At 32.9% G+C, this 19,576-nt stretch overlaps 1 protein-coding gene across 1 annotated transcript; it reads left to right on the top strand.

The window, feature by feature from the left end:
- Nucleotides 1–497: 497 nt before the first annotated feature.
- Nucleotides 498–18,965, top strand: LOC134279293 (rho guanine nucleotide exchange factor 39-like). The gene is made up of 13 exons (XM_062761652.1): nt 498–611; nt 899–1,030; nt 2,246–2,421; nt 2,676–2,891; nt 7,090–7,208; nt 8,956–9,026; nt 9,593–9,756; nt 12,014–12,223; nt 12,397–12,485; nt 12,732–12,843; nt 16,278–16,502; nt 17,336–17,604; nt 17,863–18,965. Exons 2-13 carry the CDS (start codon nt 1,003–1,005, stop codon nt 17,963–17,965), a joined length of 1,782 nt encoding a protein of 593 aa, XP_062617636.1. The 5' UTR covers nt 498–611; nt 899–1,002; the 3' UTR covers nt 17,966–18,965.
- The last annotated feature ends 611 nt before the right edge of the window (nt 18,966–19,576 follow it).

The raw sequence follows: 19,576 nt of genomic DNA, 5'->3' as shown, positions 1-19,576 counted from the left end.
GATATAACCAAAGAGGGCTTCATTATTGCAGCTAACACTTTTTCATAGCTGCAGAAACTGTAGCATTCATTAGGTATGCTTAGTCTTTGAGTTTGAAAATGTCCGATGGCATGTTCACTTTAGTGATCAGATGTGAGATGATGCTTTAACAACATACAGACACAGTACTTAAAATATATCAAATATATATATCATTATTTTTTTTAAAAAAAAACCTGTCCAGTTATTTGCATATTGAGACACAAGTGTTTGTCATTTGTGCCTGTAGGAGACACTCAGACAGTCCCTGAAGTCGGGGGGTCACCAGCCACTGAGCAGCGCCTCTTTTTTCTTCAACCAAGAAATTAACTCGTTCTTGAAACTTGACAAAATGCGTGCGTATTACATAAACTTTATCATATATTTATTTATATTGAAATATGGTTAATTTAAGGGAAAATATGTCGCTTTAATATGGGGCAATATACCATAAATTCAGCAACTCAGAAAAGGATTTCCAATTAGTCGAATATTTTATGTATGCATTATCCTTATGGAATTTGCCGCGGGAGATTTGATTTATATTTTGCAGATACCAAAAGGCAAAACTGTCGAACATCTGTCATAGTCAGGTGAGCTCAGTTACAACTCAGAAGATCTTATTCATATAATTATTATATAAAAATAACATTTTTAACACGTCCTTTTTGAATATGCACATTATTAATGCTCACTGTGTTGAACTGTTGAGTTTTTTTCCTGCCGAATTTCCTCAAGTTACCTCTTGTATCAGCAGGGACCTATATACTGTATATAGGTCCCTGGTATCAGCTACGCAGTTATCACTGTATAATATCACTGAACATTCTTGGGTACACATACATATAATAATTTGACATTGTAAATATTCTTTATTTAGGACTGTTTTTTTGCCTGCCTGACATGTCATTCAACGTGAAAATTGAACATTAGCCTAGTCAAGTTAGTGGAGGAAAAGCTGTTTATAACTTTTAGATATTCAACATGTTGTCAACCAGGAGTCGATTCAGGGGTAAGATTTAGATAGAATGTTCTATCATTAAAATGAAAAATGTCCAATGGACCTGGTTTGGTGAGGGCTTGTCCTGAGACACAGTTTGATTATTCTAACTAGTGTAAGATCATGATAACTTTATTGCTTAAATGTTAATAATGGATGTAGATAATATGTTGACGGTGCGACCGTTAAAGCGAGCGCAGACTTCTGTTGTTTTGATTTAGATCGGGCTCGTCAAACCGCACGTGACATTTGGTGCGTTTAGACTCTGACGTCACATGACGTCGTATGTAAGTTGCAATACCAAGAAAAAACCCTGAACAGTGCTGAAAGTTAATGAAGAACGTTTCGTTTTCTATTTGTCTTAAATATATCCATTAAATAAAGGCGAATAAATTTTTTGTTGAATATTTTTCGTTATTCTCGCGAGAACGTAACTAAGACAAGTGATGCATTGTGGGTCGAAATTACGGCATCAAAAAATTCTATCGAATGAATGTGCAGTAGTCCGAATTTTCTCTTCGCACAGGTGTTGCTTTAAGAGCTCGCAGTGACGAGCGTCGCTTCGCGACGCTCGCTGCGCTCGCTATTATATTGTTATGCTTTATACAGTTACAAATTCTTTACATTGACTGCATCAGCTATAATGCCAGCTGGGTCTGTACTGATATCATTGATTTGAAAAGTGTATACATTTTATATCCATCTGAAACATTTATTTTTCAAGAATGATGTACAATTCTGATGTAAGAAAGACAAGTATCCTTCAATATCACAAAAAATATTAAACTTGGAGACTATAACAGGATGATCGGCTGTTTGTTGCTATTCGTCTCATTCAATAATTTTTCACATATATAGAGCCATCACTATATCATGGTTAATTGCTTATGTAGACCTATACGCTGGGCCATTGAGCACTGAGGGATTTTTATTACGCCAACACCTGCTGTTGATGGGGCTAGTTTTTAAGGTCCCATTTGAAGGACCAGCAACTTTAAAGATCAAAGGCTTGGCAAAGGAAAAGTTGCTACCTGTTTTATATTGATTTTGAGCATTGCTGCCAGGGATTCAACCCTCAACCTTCCAATCATGAGCGATTAACAGATATCTTCAATTTAATTTCAGAGTTTTCTGTCATGATTTAAAAGCAGTTGAGTAATAATAAATTGTCAGGTAATTGTGTATTCCTTCCAATTTTTAGCTCAATTTTCTTTCCATTCTTAATAGTTCTGAGTGAAATAGCAGAGGAAGAGTTAGCAGAGTTGTCTCAGAACAGTAATGGAGATGAAGAAGCTGTACGTGCTCAAATGGAGACTCGCCGTGACCAGAGGCGAGCTAAAATAACTCAGGAATTATTTGAAACAGAGAAAACCTACCTCAATCATCTAGAACTCATAAATAAAGTTAGTACATGTACTACTTTTTAGCTGTTTAAATTCTAGTGAAAATTCAAAGTCCAAGATTCCTTCTTCGGAAGGAGATGTTTATCCTGGATTTGTGGTAAACTAATTTTTTGAAATAAGAAATGATATACTTTGTAGATTTTTAAAACTCGATCTCTGTAGATTTTTAAAACAAGTTTTCATGGATGTACACTGTGTATTTCACTCATGCATGTACATACTTATCAATAGGAGTTTAAATTTTGTTTTTCCAGCATTTTGACTTTTCTTTGCGGTTTAACTGTCTGATCCCAGAGGAAGTTCACAGTCAAATCTTTAGTAATGTGGAACAGATCATGGAAGTGAACAAGACATTGTTAGAACACATGGAACAGACCACTATTGGGGAAGCCTTTAAACACATGGGACCATTCCTCAAGCTCTACTCGTCTTATGCCAACAACCATGAAAATGCCATTACTTTACTGCAGGTAAATTTATCACCTCTGATTGCCATCACTTTATCCACACGTAGATTTGCTATTATATAAATATTGCATGTAGTTGAGTGTAACATTGAAAATTTTCACCCCAAGAAAACCATTGTCAACCGAGGCGCAGCCGAGGTTGACAATGGTTTTCGAGGGGTGAAAATTTTCAATGTTACACTCAACTACATGCAATATTTATTATATTATACTGAATGTTTTATACAAATACATATAACAGTGAACCATGTGCACATAAATTCTGCGCAGTCGCTATTTTTTTTGAATATCACCCGTCGTCAAGTAATGTTGACTGTTGCTACGCAGGAGGGCGTGGCTTCATTATTCAGCGGGTAATAGTGTTTTTTAACAAATGTTTCTCTACGAATCAGATTCAAGTAATTAATATGAAAGTATAATATTTGAAAATACCATCCTCTAGTGCCGGTAATATTAATGCAACAAATTGCAATTATATTTACTGGAGGCAAGTTTAATCTAAAATGCTAGTAATTTACCAAAGGGGAAGTTCTGTCACCTCACAGGAAAGTCATTATACAGACATTCAAGCTTCTCTTACTTAGTGACCTACAGTACAGGCAACGCGGATCCCGTATTTCCCGCGTCCCCGCCGCGGTATAATCACAACGCGGTATTTGGCCAGGTAGACAGGTAAACCGCGTTCCCTCCGCGGGAAATTCATCACTTACCTGTCCCCGCCGCGGTTAAATCATCGATCAATTACTGACAGTTAGTATCGTAAACAAACGGGAGTTATCTCCCCGAATTGTAATTTGCGAAATTTCCCTGTAACAAAAAAAACAAAACAAAAACGTGTGTTTATTAATTAATTTTGCTATGAATAGAATTTAAACTAAGAAAAAATAAGTTTATTTTTGTTTCTAAAATTACATATCAGAAATTGAATAGAAAATTTTATTAAATTGTTACGTCTTTGCAATGGTTAATTATTTTGTGTTATTAAGAATCTATCAAGAAACAAAATTAAATACTAGAAATTTTATTCTTTTTTTTTTTAAATCTTCATATTATATGCAAACTGTAATAAATGTTGAACTCAGACTGTTTAAGTTTCGATAAATGATTTTCAGCATTCATTTGAAAAAAAAGATGTAAATCTTTTTAGAAATGTACATCTTCATATTGTTTATTAATTAATTTCGATTTATTGTATATAAAATGTACAGGCTTTTTATTAAAGTGTCAAATTACCGGAAAACATCCGATGACGAGCATTTGCAGTTACATGTAGTGGGCACGTGAACTTAAATTTTCTTTATCCAAGATATGAAGAAAAAAATTATTTTCTTCTTTATTTCTCGTCGTTTATGTTCTGTTCCCAAATTAAAAAAAAACTTTTCTTTAATTTATTTCCCTCTTTTATATAAATGTGCAGGCATTTTTCTCAAATTGTTAAATAACCGAAAAGCATTCGATGGCGAGATCTAGAGTTAACTTTGAGCACGTGAACTTTATACAAGAGATCAAGAAAAAATATCGTTTTTCACCTTCATATTAACATGTATTACTTTTTAAAACAATGTCTTTCTTTTTAATTTTAATATTTCTCGATTTTCGTGTTCAATAGATAAGATAGGATGTGCAGGTGTAATGATAAACTTCACAGACGAAATTATAGTTTATATTAATAAATATTCAATGCAAAAATTCATATATTTTTGTTTTCTTTGACAAATTCTGTTTCTTTGTGTATTAAGAATTAGCCGCGATCATTTCCTGTGTATAGGGATTAGCAGTGCCTGAGCAGGAAACGACATGCCTTGGGGGTTTCACACCTGTCTTAGAGTATACCTTGGGTAACGCTCGCTGGATGTGCACATCGTTGTCTAGCCATTCAACAACACATTTGATTCATTGTTTCATTGTTATTTCATCGATATCATTTTCAGATGCGATATAAGCTTTGGAATTTGTGTCAAATTATTGTTGCTTTTTTTAAACGGAGTGTATAAAAAGAATAAAAGTAAAAAAAAAAACTTTTAAAACAAATTAATGAAGTATTTGATATTAATTAAATCAAATAATGATCCATTGCTATGTTATTTTGTGTCTGTTCATATCTGTACCAGTTAGTAGATAGAGAGAGAGAGAGAGAGAGAGAGAGAGAGAGAGAGAGAGAGAGAAGAAAAATATCACAATATTAAGGCACGTGCATGATCGTTTTTCCTCCTTTTTGATCAGTATATCAATTTCTTAAGTCTAGCGAATAAAACTACCGCTGATTTATCAGTTTATTGACCATTTGTGGATTTTGTCTTAGTTTTATTGTTATTTATTGAGAGACTTGTTTTTGATCCACTTTCTTCTTTCGTTTAGCATATGTACATGACATGTAATTTGAATTACTTCCCTTTTTGTCGCCAGATTACAACGACAGATTTTGGTGGTAAAAAAAAAGAAGTATTTTTGTTATAAAATTTGATTAAGAAAAAAACAGTATATTAAAATTGTCGAATTATTGATAATATTTATTTGAAACAAAAAATTTAAGAAGGATTCTGTCTGCAACAAAAACATTGAATTCTTTATTTCATGCATTTCAATCCATGAGCTACACATGAAAAAAACGGCTTCGTTTTACAATGTCGTAGGAAAACGCATACAGGTAATACACTCAGGTAACATCCTGTGTATATAGGTAGTATGTACACTAGACAGCGATGTTCCCTCGGGGCTTCTCGTCCGCTTCGAGGAAGCTCCACTCCACACCAAACTTACCTGAGGAAAACCGAACGGTAACACAGACATCTGAAAACTTGAAGCTTGGCAACTTGCTGATTAAAATAAGTTAATTTCTGTGTTGTGTGTTCAAATATTTTAAGGGCCCATATTTGTGTTTGTGTTTTATTTGGACCGGAGAAATCTGAAATTTGTTTATGTTCATTGACATGATTTTAGTATTTTTCGAAAAGAGCAGAAAATAGAAATACATTCAAATACTAGCTATGATATTATTGATATTCTGAATAAAATGACCTGTGATTATTTTATTAACAATAACCCCCCCCCCCCCACCAAAAAAAACAAACAAATAAAAATCGTCGATATTTAGTTCATAGTCTTACAGTGTAACGCATAATAATGGAACAACGGTATTCCTACACTTACGCGTGTTTTGTTAAAATTTAATTGTAATTATGTATCACTATCTATCATCGTTTTTCATGCTATTATTTATAACAGATATGTATACAGAATCTAAATGAAACCAAATGACTGATATAATCTCACAGATAAATAAACACATAGCTACATGTAACTGCAACTGCACGGGCTAATTGTGAACACCGGATTACACCAGTGCATATAAAGAGAAGCGATTTCATGGCATTCTTTAAATTTTAATTATACCTTTTTAGCAATTTGAAGATCATTTGGGGTGGATTTATTGATTTTGAAAATAAACTTTAAGTTAATATATTCGATAAATTATTCGAATTTATTTCATCCTATACTGTACATGTATTACTGTTAACAGACGTGTTTGAGAATTAATTAATTTTGAGTGACTATTGGTACAAAAAAAAGAAAAAAAAAGATGTCTTTTATTAAACAATTTGATAAAACTTAAAAAATGAATTTTTAAAGAATCCATGTAATGGTAGAAATCTATAATATCAACGTGCTCGTAAACCCCCCCCCCCCCCCCCCCCCTCATCTCGACACGATTAAAAATCGACAATACTTTACAGGTAAGAACATCTTAGCGGACGAATAACGGTAGCTGGCCCCGCCGCGGTGTAAACACGGTCTCAGGTAGCACCGCGATCAAAACCCGCGACGGTGTAACGCGGAAAGGATTAATACACCGCGGAGGGGACGCGGTCTAATACGGGATCCGCGTTGCCTGTACTGTAGTTACTGACTGGGTTTCTGACTATGAAGAAATAACTGTGTTTTGTGTACAAGCTTAAGGAAAGTTCTTTTTGCAACCACTTTAAAGTCCATGAAAACCTCGAATTCACTTCAGATATTGCCTATGACTTATATTTGCTGGTTATTTGCTTTTAGCCTTGAAACAAGTCAATTCCTAGAAAAAATTTACAACCAAATGTGAAAGAAAAAAAGCATTTAATGACATAACACTTGCTTCAGATATTGCAAGTAATGAACATGTACAGTAAAACACTATTATAAACATCATGCTATGTTTTTGTAGGAATGGAGGCAGAAAAGTCCAGGCTTTAATGAATTCATACAGAAACAGGAAGAGAGGCCAGACGTGATGGGGTTAAAGGTCAATGCACTACTCATTACTCCAGTACAGAGAGTTCCTAGGTAATACTGTGCAATTTGTAAAGATACGTTTTGTTAATATGTCTCTATAATATTAAAAATGTCTCTGATATTAAAAAAAAGTTGGGTTTAAAATTTAAATCCACTATTTATGGATTTATTATAACATTTTTAGCTCACCTCAACGAAGTTGGGGGAGCTTATGTAATACCCTCGGCGTCGGCGTCGGTGTCGGTGTCGGCGTTGGCGTCCCAGGTTAAGTTTTTTGGAGCAGTTTTCTTTTTAAGTACTTCTATGTCCTATATGGATTAAACATGCATGGAGGATGGTTCTAGTGTGTTTCATTGCACCATTCAAAGTTTCAGATGCTGCAATTTCAGCAAAGGAATTACCAGGTTAATGTATTTGGAGCAGGTTAACATTTTTGGTGCAGTTTTTGGTGTAGGTTTCATTTCCAAGTAACTATAAGCCCTATGTTGACCAAACTTGCATGGATGATACATCTAAGGATGCATACTATCGGGCTTGCTTCGGATGCTGAATCTGACCTACATTTTCCGGTTGAGTGAACAGGTTAAAGTTTTTGGTGCAGGTTTCATTTCCAAGTAACTATAGGACCTATGTTGACCAAACTTGCATGGATGATACATCTAAGGATGCATACTATTGGGCTTGCTTCGGATGCTGAATCTGACCTACTTTTCTGGTTGAGTGAACAGGTTAAAGTTTTTGGTGCAGGTTTCATTTCCAAGTAACTATAAGACCTATGTTGACCAAACTTGCATGGATGATACATCTAAGGATGCATACTATCGGGCTTGCTTCGGATGCTGAATCTGACCTACTTTTCCGGTTGAGTGAACAGGTTAAAGTTTTTGGTGCAGGTTTCATTTCCAAGTAACTATAAGACCTATGTTGACCAAACTTGCATGGATGATACATCTAAGGATGCATACTATCGGGCTTGCTTCAGATGCTGAATCTGACCTACATTTTCCGGTTGAGTGAACAGGTTAAAGTTTTTGGTGCATGTTTCATTTCCAAGTAACTATAAGCCCTATATTGACCAAACTTGCATGGATGATACATCTAAGGATGCATACTACCAGGCTTGCTTCGGATGCTGAATCTGACCTACATTTTCCGGTTGAGTGAATAGGTTAAAGTTAATGCATGATTCATTTCCAAGTATCTATGATTCTTTAATGACCAAACTTGCATGGATAATGCATATAAGGATGCATACTACCAGGCTTGCTTCAGATGCTGAATCTGACCTACTTTTTGTGGATGAGTAAAAATGTTAGTTTTTGATGCATGTTTCATTTCCAATTAACTATGAGCCCTATAATGAGCAAACTTGCATGGACTATAAATCTTAGGATGCAAACTAATGGACTTGCTTCGGATGCTGAATTCGACATGCATTTTTCAGATAATAGACCAGGTAAAAGTTATGGGTGCAAGTCTAATACCAAAAAACTATAAGGCTTACATAACATTGTATAAACCAAACTTGCACAAACATTGCATCAAGAGATGAAAACTCTCAAATTTGCTTCAGATTCTGGATTTTGATTACATTTTCATGAAGAAGAACTAGTTTAAATTTTTTATGTAGGTCTATTCAAAGTATCAGATCAAAATTGCTTAAATATTTTCATTTTTGGAATGTACACTTTTTGTTGGTTAATTGTGTGACTTTGCCTTACTTAAAGACAACATTCGTTGAGGTGAGCTCTGTAATCTCTGATTACCTATGTTCTGCTTAATGTGTAAATTTTTGTAGATACAAGTTACTGTTGGAGGACCTATTAGAAAACACCTCAACAGATCACCATGACTACGAGACACTAAGAGGTAACATTAATTTGACATTATATACATGTTTTTACACCACATTTGAGTTTGGGATTCTTTTTTTACCTGCCATGGATAGGGCTGGGGCATTTACAGTAAATTCCTAATTAAATGCAAGGAATTTATAATCGTGTAATTTCGCGAGAAGCATCGCTCGCGTAATGAAAATACTCATTTTTGTCTTAATGGTGCTGAAATCCATGGTAATTCTCTTGATCATCCTTCCACTTGCCAATGTAAATTCTCACATTTGACGTTAAAGAGCAATTTGGTGATAAGAAGTACTCGCAAAAAATAAGGAATCTACAGTAGTGTTTGCTTTGACTATCCTTTCTCCCTTTTTCTATTTGTCTGTGTTCTATTTTATATTTAGCTTAGTAAAAAGAATTAAAAAAACTGACAAAAAAGATTTTCATCAAATTTTATATGCTGATAAATGTTGGTGACAGCAATTCAGATGTGTTAATAAATTTTCTTACAATGACTTCCAGCTCAAAGAAATGATTTAAATTGATGTTTTCTGTAATAAATTGACTTCTTCAAGAATCTTTTTCCCCTTTATTCAGAGGCTGTTCAGAAAGTCAGTGACATAGCCATTCATATAAATAACCACATAAAGCAACATGAGAACTTCCAAAAAATGCTCAGCATACAGAAATGCTTCGACAAGTCAGCACCCAAAATCCTCACACCAGGCCGAGAGTTCATCAAGGAAGGGATTCTGAAAAAGGTAAAGTTAATCCAATGATAAAGGCTTATGTTGAGGATTAACCTATTTTTAGCTCACCTCAACGAAGTTGGGGGAGCTTATGTAATACCCTCGGCGTCGGCGTCGGTGTCGGTGTCGGCGTTGGCGTCCCAGGTTAAGTTTTTTGGAGCAGTTTTCTTTTTAAGTACTTCTATGTCCTATATTGATTAGACATGCATGGAAGATGGTTCTAGTGTGTTTCATTGTACCAGTCAAAGTTTCAGATGCTGCAATTTCAGCAAAGAAATGACCAGGTTAATGTTTTTGGAGCAGGTTAACATTTTTGGTGCAGTTTTTGGTGTGGGTTTCATTTCCAAGTAACTATAAGCCCTATGTTGACCAAACTTGCATGGATGGTACATCTAAGGATGCATACTACCGGGCTTGCTTCGGATGCTGAATCTGACCTACATTTTCCGGTTGAGTGAACAGGTTAAAGTTTTTGGTGTAGGTTTCATTTCCAAGTAACTATAAGCCCTTTGTTGACCAAACTTGCATGGATGATACATCTAAGGATGCATACTACCAGGCTTGCTTCGGATGCTGAATCTGACCTACATTTTCCGGTTGAGTGAACAGGTTAAAGTTTTTGGTGCAGGTTTCATTTCCAAGTAACTATAAGCCCTATGTTGACCAAACTTGCATGGATGATACATCTAAGGATGCATACTACCAGGCTTGCTTCGGATGCTGAATCTGACCTACATTTTCTGGTTGAGTGAATGGGTTAAAGTTTTTTGTGAGTGATTCATTTCCAAGTAACTATAAGTTCTTTAATGACCAAACTTGCACGGACGATACATCTTAGGATGCACACTAATGGACTTGCTTCGGATGCTGAATTCGACATACATTTTTCAGATAATAGACCAGGTAAAAGTTATGGGTGCAGGTCTATTACCAAAAAACTATAAGGCTTATATAACATTGTATAAACCAAACTTGCACAAATGTTGCATCAAGAGATGAAAACTCTCAAATTTGCTTCAGATTCTGGATTTTGATTACATTTTCATGAAGAAGAACTAGTTTAAATTTTTTATGTAGGTCTATTTCAAAGTATCAGATTAAAATTGCTTAAATATTTTCATTTTTGGAATGTGCACTTTTTGTTGGTTAATTGTGTGACTTTGCCTTACTTAAAGACAACATTCGTTGAGGTGAGCTCTGTAATCTCTGATTACCTATGTTTATATAACAGCGTTATCACTAGCTATGGTTTTTGGTCCGCTGTGCTCCAGCAGAGTGGACTGAAAACCCTTGGCTAGCAAAGATGAACATTTACAATACAGTTTAATCAGCTGCTTGATCAGTCAGGGGTGGTACTGAAATCAGTCATTTTTGAAAATGATGGATAATGGTCATTTCTTCTAAGTATATAATGTACACAATTTTCTGATTTTTGTAAATATGACGTCTTTTCATCATATTTCCATTCTCAAGTCAATTTTCCCATCCCATTTACTACAGTAATTAGATATAGTACACTATCCTGCCATAGACCCTTGTGTAGAGAAACATCTTGACAAGTAATTGAAACCAAAATAATTTAGTGCGCCCCGTAAAACTAATGAGATAATTAAGTGCGCCCAGACCTAACAATTTGATAAAAAATGATGAAAAACAGTCATTTTTAATATCAGAGATAACTCTATTTCTAAAATAAATTTCAAAATAGAAATGACTGTTTTTCATCATTTTACTAAAAAATGATGAATTTCCATCATTATTAAAAATCAATTTAATGACTGAAAATCATCATTTTCAAAAATGACTGATTTCAGTACCACCCCTGACTGTTGATAAATACAAAATTCAGAAAAATCCCCACACTTTTCTTTCCAGTAGTAGTTTGATTTTAAGAGAAAATAATTCACCAATACAAGAAAACTAACAAAATTATTTCATGCTTGGTTCCTTTTCCTACTCTATACAGTGGACCTTCAGATATCCAGACGCTTCAGTATCTGGACGACTTTTCTTTAGAACAGAATTTTTCAATGTTACATTGCCTTGTTTAATTGGTAATTCAGATATACGGACGATTCACATATCCGGACAAATTGACAAGGAACCAAAGCGTCTGGATAAATGAGGCTCCACTGTAGAACTATTTGTAATGTTATCTAACACTAAATTGAAGGAATAGATTGTGATCAATTCCTCCACTTGCTTTGACCTTGTTTTCAATTTTTGTCAACTGAAGAACCGCCACTGAATCTCCTCCTCATTATTACAGGTTTCCAAAAGAGGTGGCAAACCCCACGACAGGATGTTCTTCCTGTTCTCAGACATCTTGCTTTACGGGAAGCCGCGGTTACTAGACAGTATCACTAACTCCTACACCTGCTGCTGTGTGCTGCCACTAAAACACTGTCAACTGGAAACGGTGTTCGGGGGAACCAAACGGGGTTCACAGGAAAAGACAGAGGCAGGGGGCATGTTTAAGGTAGATTCTCAACCATTTATTAATGGCATAAATTGAATGTTAAAATGTTTTTAAAGCAGTGGATAAAATTGTCTTTAAGGATTGTCATGTATTGTCACTTTCAGTTTTAATTCAGCTTAATATACTTTTACATAGATGTAAATGTGCAAAACATGAAATTCTGTATTTTACAGATTACCTGTAAAGATGAGAGTTTACTGCTGTTTTCAAATGATCCAGAAGACATGAAAAGCTGGATTAAAGAACTGGATTCAGCCATCAGGTTCAGATAAAATTGGGATCATCTACAGACAGATTGTTTAGTAGCAATGTTGAATGTTGATACATGTGTGCATCTGTATTGCTAAACTTTTCAAATTCTTTGTTTAAATTGTTTAAACAAGCTTAGAAGATATAAATGATATTTTTCACTCTAAATTATTTGATTTTATTTTATCAATTGATAGTCATGCAATCATATTATTACAGATTAAAAATCTGAAAATTACATGTATCTACAATATTGTAGGAAACTGAGTAACAACCGTTCTACGTTAAGAAAACCAAGCAGCAACAAGGCTCCGATGAGAGGAAGGTCACTATGGAAACAACGTAAACTGGAGAAACAAAGAGATCAACAGGTACAGTAAAACTCGATTATAATGAAGTCACTGTGATATTAATTCGTTATATCCATAATTCCTTATATCCTTATAAGGAATTTGTAATAATTATGCAGTTTGGGATCCAAGAAGACTTCAATATAGCTGTGAATTTGCAATATCTGTGTTCGGACTAGAAAGTTTTACAGTATTTTAAAAGTTAATGTAAAACTGGCATCTGACATGACATTATACATAGTGACTTGGTATAAATATGAATTTGGCAAGATTTCCCAGATTTCAAATATTAAAAATGTATATGAGTTCATAAAAATGTTTATGCGTTCATAGAAATGTTTATGGATTGTTTAATTCTGCATTTAAAGGGAACGTTTGGTCAGAATTAAAATTTTTATATATAAAACTGTACCTCTCATATAAAAAGAAAAGCTGCATCTAACCAGACTGCGCTGCTGATAACAGCAGTTAAATTGGATTTTAATAGCTTAATCGGAGCAGCATGGGGAAAACCTTATCATGGCCGCTGCTGACGTAGAGCAGACAGATTAAATGCCAGATGGCTAAGAGTCAATGTGTTTATGACTGCAGAAAAATAAAATTCCTTCTTTCAGATATAAGCTAATCTAAGCAATTGTTAATTTATAGCAATTAAATTAACATCCTTTGAGGACACATTAGAACTTTAAAAAGTTTTAGTTAAATTTTTGTAAAATAATACAACCTTTGCAGCTAAGTTTTTAATTAAGGTTAAATCCAACCAGTTTATGGCTTTTTATTATTAATTCCTTCTTTTATTTTCCTAAATTCTGAAACACTAGAAGCATAGGAATGTGAAATTATATTTACTATAATATATTCATATCCAAAATAAAAATGCACACACTTAATTGGCACATTTTCACAACTTGATTATGCCATGATAGTGTTTACACTTAGAGCGGAATTGCCTGCAATACGTCATAAAAGTGAGGATTGTGGGAAATATTTAGCAAGCGCGATAACTTTATCTCTCAACATGGCAGCCTCCATCAGCCAGTTTACTCATAACTTTGATGTCTTATTACTAAATAATTAAGTTAAAACAAATGGCAGTAACAGGTAAAATTCATTATTGACCATTCAATGAATGAAATATCAAAAAGTTTTTTTAGACCAAACGTTTCCTTTAAGGTAGGATCCTTCTCTGGTTTCTGACTAGATGAAACATTCAAAGTATATTTGCTTATATGTCTTATATATTTAGGTGTAAAGGATTTTAAAGACCTTATTTTTCTTTCCTCATTACAAATGTACAATGTTAAATAGAAATGGTAAACTGCGTTTGAAAAATAGCAGGGACTATATTTTTGGCGGAATAGTGGCGTATGAAAATATCTTCTTTTCTGCCTCTCAAAATTATAATAGAACAACAAATTTAGTTATAATTTTTAGACAATCAAAGACCTGCAGAAATTTTCAAATGTAAGTTAGATTAATAATAAGGGACTAAACTTTCAAAATGTATCAAATAAATATGATTTTTCAAACAAACTAGAACTATGTTAGCTTTTAAACGCTTCCAATGAAGGTGTTTCCACCCTCACAATTTTAGTGGTTCAAAGTACAAAAGCTGCATTTATTTTCATTTAATGTTCTTTAAATTTTCCAATTATTGCAAAGAAATGTATAGGTCACCATATTATTTTAGATGCAAAACATTAATAAACAGAAGTGTATGTCAACATACAAAAATTGCACATTTTTGGTAAAAAGTATTATGTAAAATATGTAAAAAACTGTTTCAAATACATACTTCTTATGCTGAATCATGGAATGTTCCTAAATCCTTCCTACTTATAAGATACTTTTGAATTGTAAATATCAGGGAAGGTATTTACATTAGAAGTACAGTAAAGCAAATGCCTGAATAAAGAGACCTTAGAAGGAGTTATTGCCCTTGTCAACATTTTTTAAAGATTGAATAATTGATTATATAAAGAAAATATGCATTTTTAAAATTATTTTACTTAATAATATTTATCATTACACCTACAGGGGTTCAAATTTTTTTTTGTCATGGTCAAGTCCAGGACTTAAAGAGTAAATTTTAGGCAAGTCCGAGGAAGAAATTTCAGAGTCCATATTTACATGTACCTATACATCATTAAATTTATGTTACTTATAATTTATTTTCATTTGTTGCATTGAATGAATAAAGTCTACATGTATTAATATATGTTTTATTTTTCCTCCATAAACTGTCATATAGTCATACATGAGTATTTTAACACTGATAGATTATTGGTACATTACAATAACTTTTACAAATACTCACTACTGAATAAACCATCTGTTACAATAAATAGAAATTAGAATGTGCTGTAAGTCACAGCTATGGTTCATTGACTGTCGTTCCTTTTTTAGCATTATTGCTGGTAAAACCGAAATTTAACAAACTCATTGCCGTTTGTCCTGTAGGAGGAAACATGAGGAATTGCGTAAAAGCAAGAGTCTAACCGCAACGGAAAATAAAAAGACGGATTGTATTTTCGAAACGTTCGTAATGTTTTATGGGTATTTTAACGCCCACAAACCCACATTTTTACTTAATACAGTTGAGAATTTGCTTTATTTTTAGCTTTACGATCATTTTTTTAACTTAAAAAAAAAATAAACAAGAAACATAGCCAAGTCCCAGGACTTTGGCGAATTCTAAATGCCGAGTCCGGATCCGGAATTTGTTAGTCCGGGACGTCGGGCTTGAGGAATTTTGAACCCCTGCACCTATTGTAAAGCATTCTTCCAAAAGATATTGTTCTATAACGTATGAATTTAAACTAAATACAGTTTTTGCAAAAACCTATGACATCATAAGAGGGTGGAATTACCTTAAAGTACAGAGTTGAGCCAAAAATCCATAAAAAGTATTTTTTCTCTCCTAGTAAACGATCAAAACTTTTTGTTTTTGTATCATTTAGTACATTTATAAGACTACTTTATTATATGTGAAAATAAGAAAAAGTTAAATATAGGAAGCATATGAAAATAACTAATATATCCTAAAAAAAAAATTAAGAAAAACAGAGAAAATTCGGATTAGCCAATATCCAGTTTAGTTAAATTATTTATGTAAATTTGGTAATATCATGCTATAGAACTGATATAGTAAAATCTTTTTATGCAAAAAGAACAATCTTTAAACATTTGAAATAGAAGTAAGCATCACATGATTGGCAACAGTATTTTCTTATTCATAATGTCAAGGAAAGAGATAATGACCTTGACCTGACATAATATAAAAAGGTCAAATTTAATCTTACTGATACTATCACTTAGTAATATTGTCTTCTTGTCTTCTTGATTCTGTGAAAATTTCATTAATTTTTAAATACAAGAAATATGAGAAGAATCCTACCTTAATGCGGGTTTAATTTGAACAATATAAAACATGTCAGTATATTTTTGTTTTTCAGATCCGTCGAATTATCCAGAAAGATGAGTCAGAGTGTACCAAGTTATCTCCATTGAAGCTCATATCAGAAATAGACGCCAATAAATGCCTGTCTCCATGGAAACGACCTAAACTGTGCTCTTCTGATATCTCCTCTACTCCTCTGGGAATATCTCAGACCCGCAGTGGACGACCAATTAGACCGCCTCCACATCAACCAAAATTCTCTGAAAATATTCCACCGAAAGTATGACAGATTTCTTTGTATAACATCTTGTACAAATTGACATATACATTCAAAATTAAAACATTCACTGGGTATTTTGAAAAGTGGTTAGCATAATCTTGAATTAGCATTACACATGTCCATATATACCGTATAATGGGTATTTTTTACGTGCTGCTAATTTTTTCTAATTTTTACGAGTTTTATAAATTCGTAAAAAAAATAAAACGCGTAAAATTTCACAGAAGTAAAAGAACGCCTCGCCTAAATTTTCAACATCGTATTATGAGAGTAGTTCAATGTTATCAGTGCCATTTAGCAAAGTACCTGGAGGCTATAGAATTAGTACTGACAACCGTTGGTATTTTTGGGAACTTTAATTGATTATCAATTAGGATCAAACAAGTAAATCTTAATTAATGCATATATTATACAAAAATCGTCAATTACCTGGTTACTCTTACAGGATGCATAATTTCTAATAATGGCTAAATAATTACAGACTGGAGTCTTCAAATTATATCCGTTTTTTGAGACTTTGACCCTTTCTTCTTTTTTATTTGCTTCCAGTAAAAACTTCGACATTTTAGTACACTGTAATCCATGTCCCCTTTAATTCTGTCCACTTAATCATGATGGTTTGAGTTGTCTCTCTTTGTTTCCATTAAAATGAAGAGGGCACGTGGTGCACAATAATAATTATGCCAGACATGTGTATTAATTGAAAACAGGAATAAATGCAGTGCATGTGATATTTTTAACTTTTAAGTAGCATATTTACCATTTTAACATTATTCCGACAATTTTTGTACCATTTCTTGATCCCTGTCTACCTTTCTTTATCAATATTTCAGGTGGATCTAGAAAATGGCCCCATGTTTTCCCCTATAGTGCCACAGTCTGATAAACCAGACACTGAAGATGAGGACTCCTTCTTGCAGATGACAATGGGGGACATAGGGAATGCTACTGTAGAATTCGACTCCTTCTGTAGGTCAAGCAAAGATGAGAAAGCACCCACAGAAAAAGATACAAAGAGGGGTGTGACAGTCCGTGGTAGGGAGGGGCTGACAGGATCTAGATTGTATGGCCAGGAACGCCTGACAAGGCGACCATTAGAAAGGTATCTAATGGAGTGGAACCTTAACTTCATTAAATTTCACTTTAAAAAAGTAATTTTAAAAAATTTCAATTCTGAGAATTAAGTTATCTATTTAATTTTAATTGTTATTTGTTTGTAGTAAAAATCACCATAATCTGTGAATTGAAATAAATTTCAGTTATTTTATGTTTATGTAATACTTAAATAGTTCTCTGTTTTGCCATCTTTTAATTTATGCATGTATTGTATTTTATAGTTTTTTTACTTTCTGTTATTTAGGTTGTCAGAGAGAGGTAAAACCTTCAGGAAAAGATGTGCAAGTGCTTTAGAGAGTGCCCAGACTCGGATTAATGAGACAAAGTCCTATTGTAACGTGCAATGAGAGCTAATGTCTTAGGGGGGCCAAATTGTGAATCATGTGACCAATTGAGTCACTGATCATGTATTGAGAAAACTATATAAATATGAATTCAAATATATATGTCATCTCGTTAAGAAGTCTGTTCATTAATCTAAATGTATTATGCCAATAACTTATTTATGTGTCTTGAAATTTTCTTGAGATCTGAAAAAGGGTATTGAGAAATGTGATATCATGATCTGTATTTTTTTCATTCTTACGGCAGTAGCTGATCATGTATGTTAATTGCTTTTAATGAAATTTGCTATAAAATATGAAGAAGAACCGAAGAGTTTCATGTACAGTGAATGAACATGCAACTGTAGTTTTGGTGCAATATATTTCCTTTTGAAACAAAGAAAATATTTTTTTTAACATATTTTAAAGCTTGTGTTCATTTATTTGTACATGAAAATGAGGTATTTTTAAATTATATGTATCAGGAAGCTTCAATTGCCGTAAAAAGATTGTTGTTTTTATTTTGTTAACTTTCAATGCCAGTCCAGTTGTTGTGTCCATGTACTGATATGCACCATGGTGGTAAACAGAGCTAATTTTTGGTTTTTTCTTGTGGAATTGAAATAGATGTTTATAAATCCATTAAAATTATTTTTTTTTTTTTTGTTTCAAAGAAAAACATGATTAACATTCTGATCTAGAAGAAAATTTTATTTGTATTTTTTTTATCATTATTATTAACAACACCCATCACAGATTTTAACACAGTTATTGAAGTATCTCAAAAACGTTTTTTTATTTATATTTTTGTGTAATTATAACAAAAAGCATGATACATGTAACTTTTCATTATTTTAAAAAAAAAGGGTTAGTGGGCTCAGTTTGTGAAAGTGTATTCTGCATACAATTGTATTTATTTGTTATAGTCAGAAATACTGGAATATAAGTTTTAACTTTTTAACATACTTTTTAATAAAAATCCATGGATTTCATTTTTTTTAAAGATTTTTTTTGACATGTAAAACTTTTGGGCTGCTATTAATTTTTAAAAGTAATGACTTTTTAGATAAATATTCTAAACTTTCATGAAATTTTAATTATTTTTGAAATAGTTAGAAAAGTAGATTTTCAAAATAAAATTAATTTATATGGAATAAAATTAAACATGCTTGATGAAAGAATCGTCCAGTTTGGTGATTATTAGTATTTATTTTTTATTGAGAATGTTTTGTCAATAAATATCTAAACCTGATATTTTAAGTATTTGTTTTCATTTCATTAACTTTGATTTCAATGATTTTTTTTAATCTGTGCAAAAAAAGGGGGAAATTGTTATTGTTTTGCCTTTATATCTATTATTATTTCTTAATAATAAAATCAAAAAAGGACATTAATGGTGTCAGAATATTACACAGTTTTTAACAAACATTTGGACTTTGCACTTCTCTTAAAAAAAACTGCAAAATGAATAACAGAAGACAATTCAAGGAATGTATCATATGTACACAGCTGGGGTTAAAACAGGGGTAGAAAGAAGAACTATTTTAAAAATTGTTTGAGTGAAACCATTTTTTGCAAGATATGCATTTTTTTACATTGCTGTTTGACCTCAAAATCAATAGTCTTAGGTCACAG

The sequence above is a fragment of the Saccostrea cucullata genome, unplaced genomic scaffold (assembly GCF_032062105.1).
Source record: "Saccostrea cucullata isolate Sc308-1 unplaced genomic scaffold, CSIRO_AGI_Scuc_v1 ctg2943, whole genome shotgun sequence".
In the NCBI taxonomy this organism is placed as follows: domain Eukaryota; kingdom Metazoa; phylum Mollusca; class Bivalvia; order Ostreida; family Ostreidae; genus Saccostrea; species Saccostrea cuccullata.
The sequence above is the reverse complement of the archived record's forward strand: the minus strand, read 5'-3'. Positions and strand labels throughout refer to the sequence as shown.

What these genes read in the sequence shown, in the direction of transcription:
- LOC134279293 (XM_062761652.1), top strand. Translation starts at nt 1,003, where the DNA reads ATGTTGTCAACCAGGAGTCGATTCAGGG. An exon ending in AACCAGGAGTCGATTCAGGG is followed by an intron (nt 1,031 to 2,245) that starts GTAAGATTTAGA and finishes CATTCTTAATAG; the next exon opens with TTCTGAGTGAAATAGCAGAG. An exon ending in ATCTAGAACTCATAAATAAA is followed by an intron (nt 2,422 to 2,675) that starts GTTAGTACATGT and finishes TTGTTTTTCCAG; the next exon opens with CATTTTGACTTTTCTTTGCG.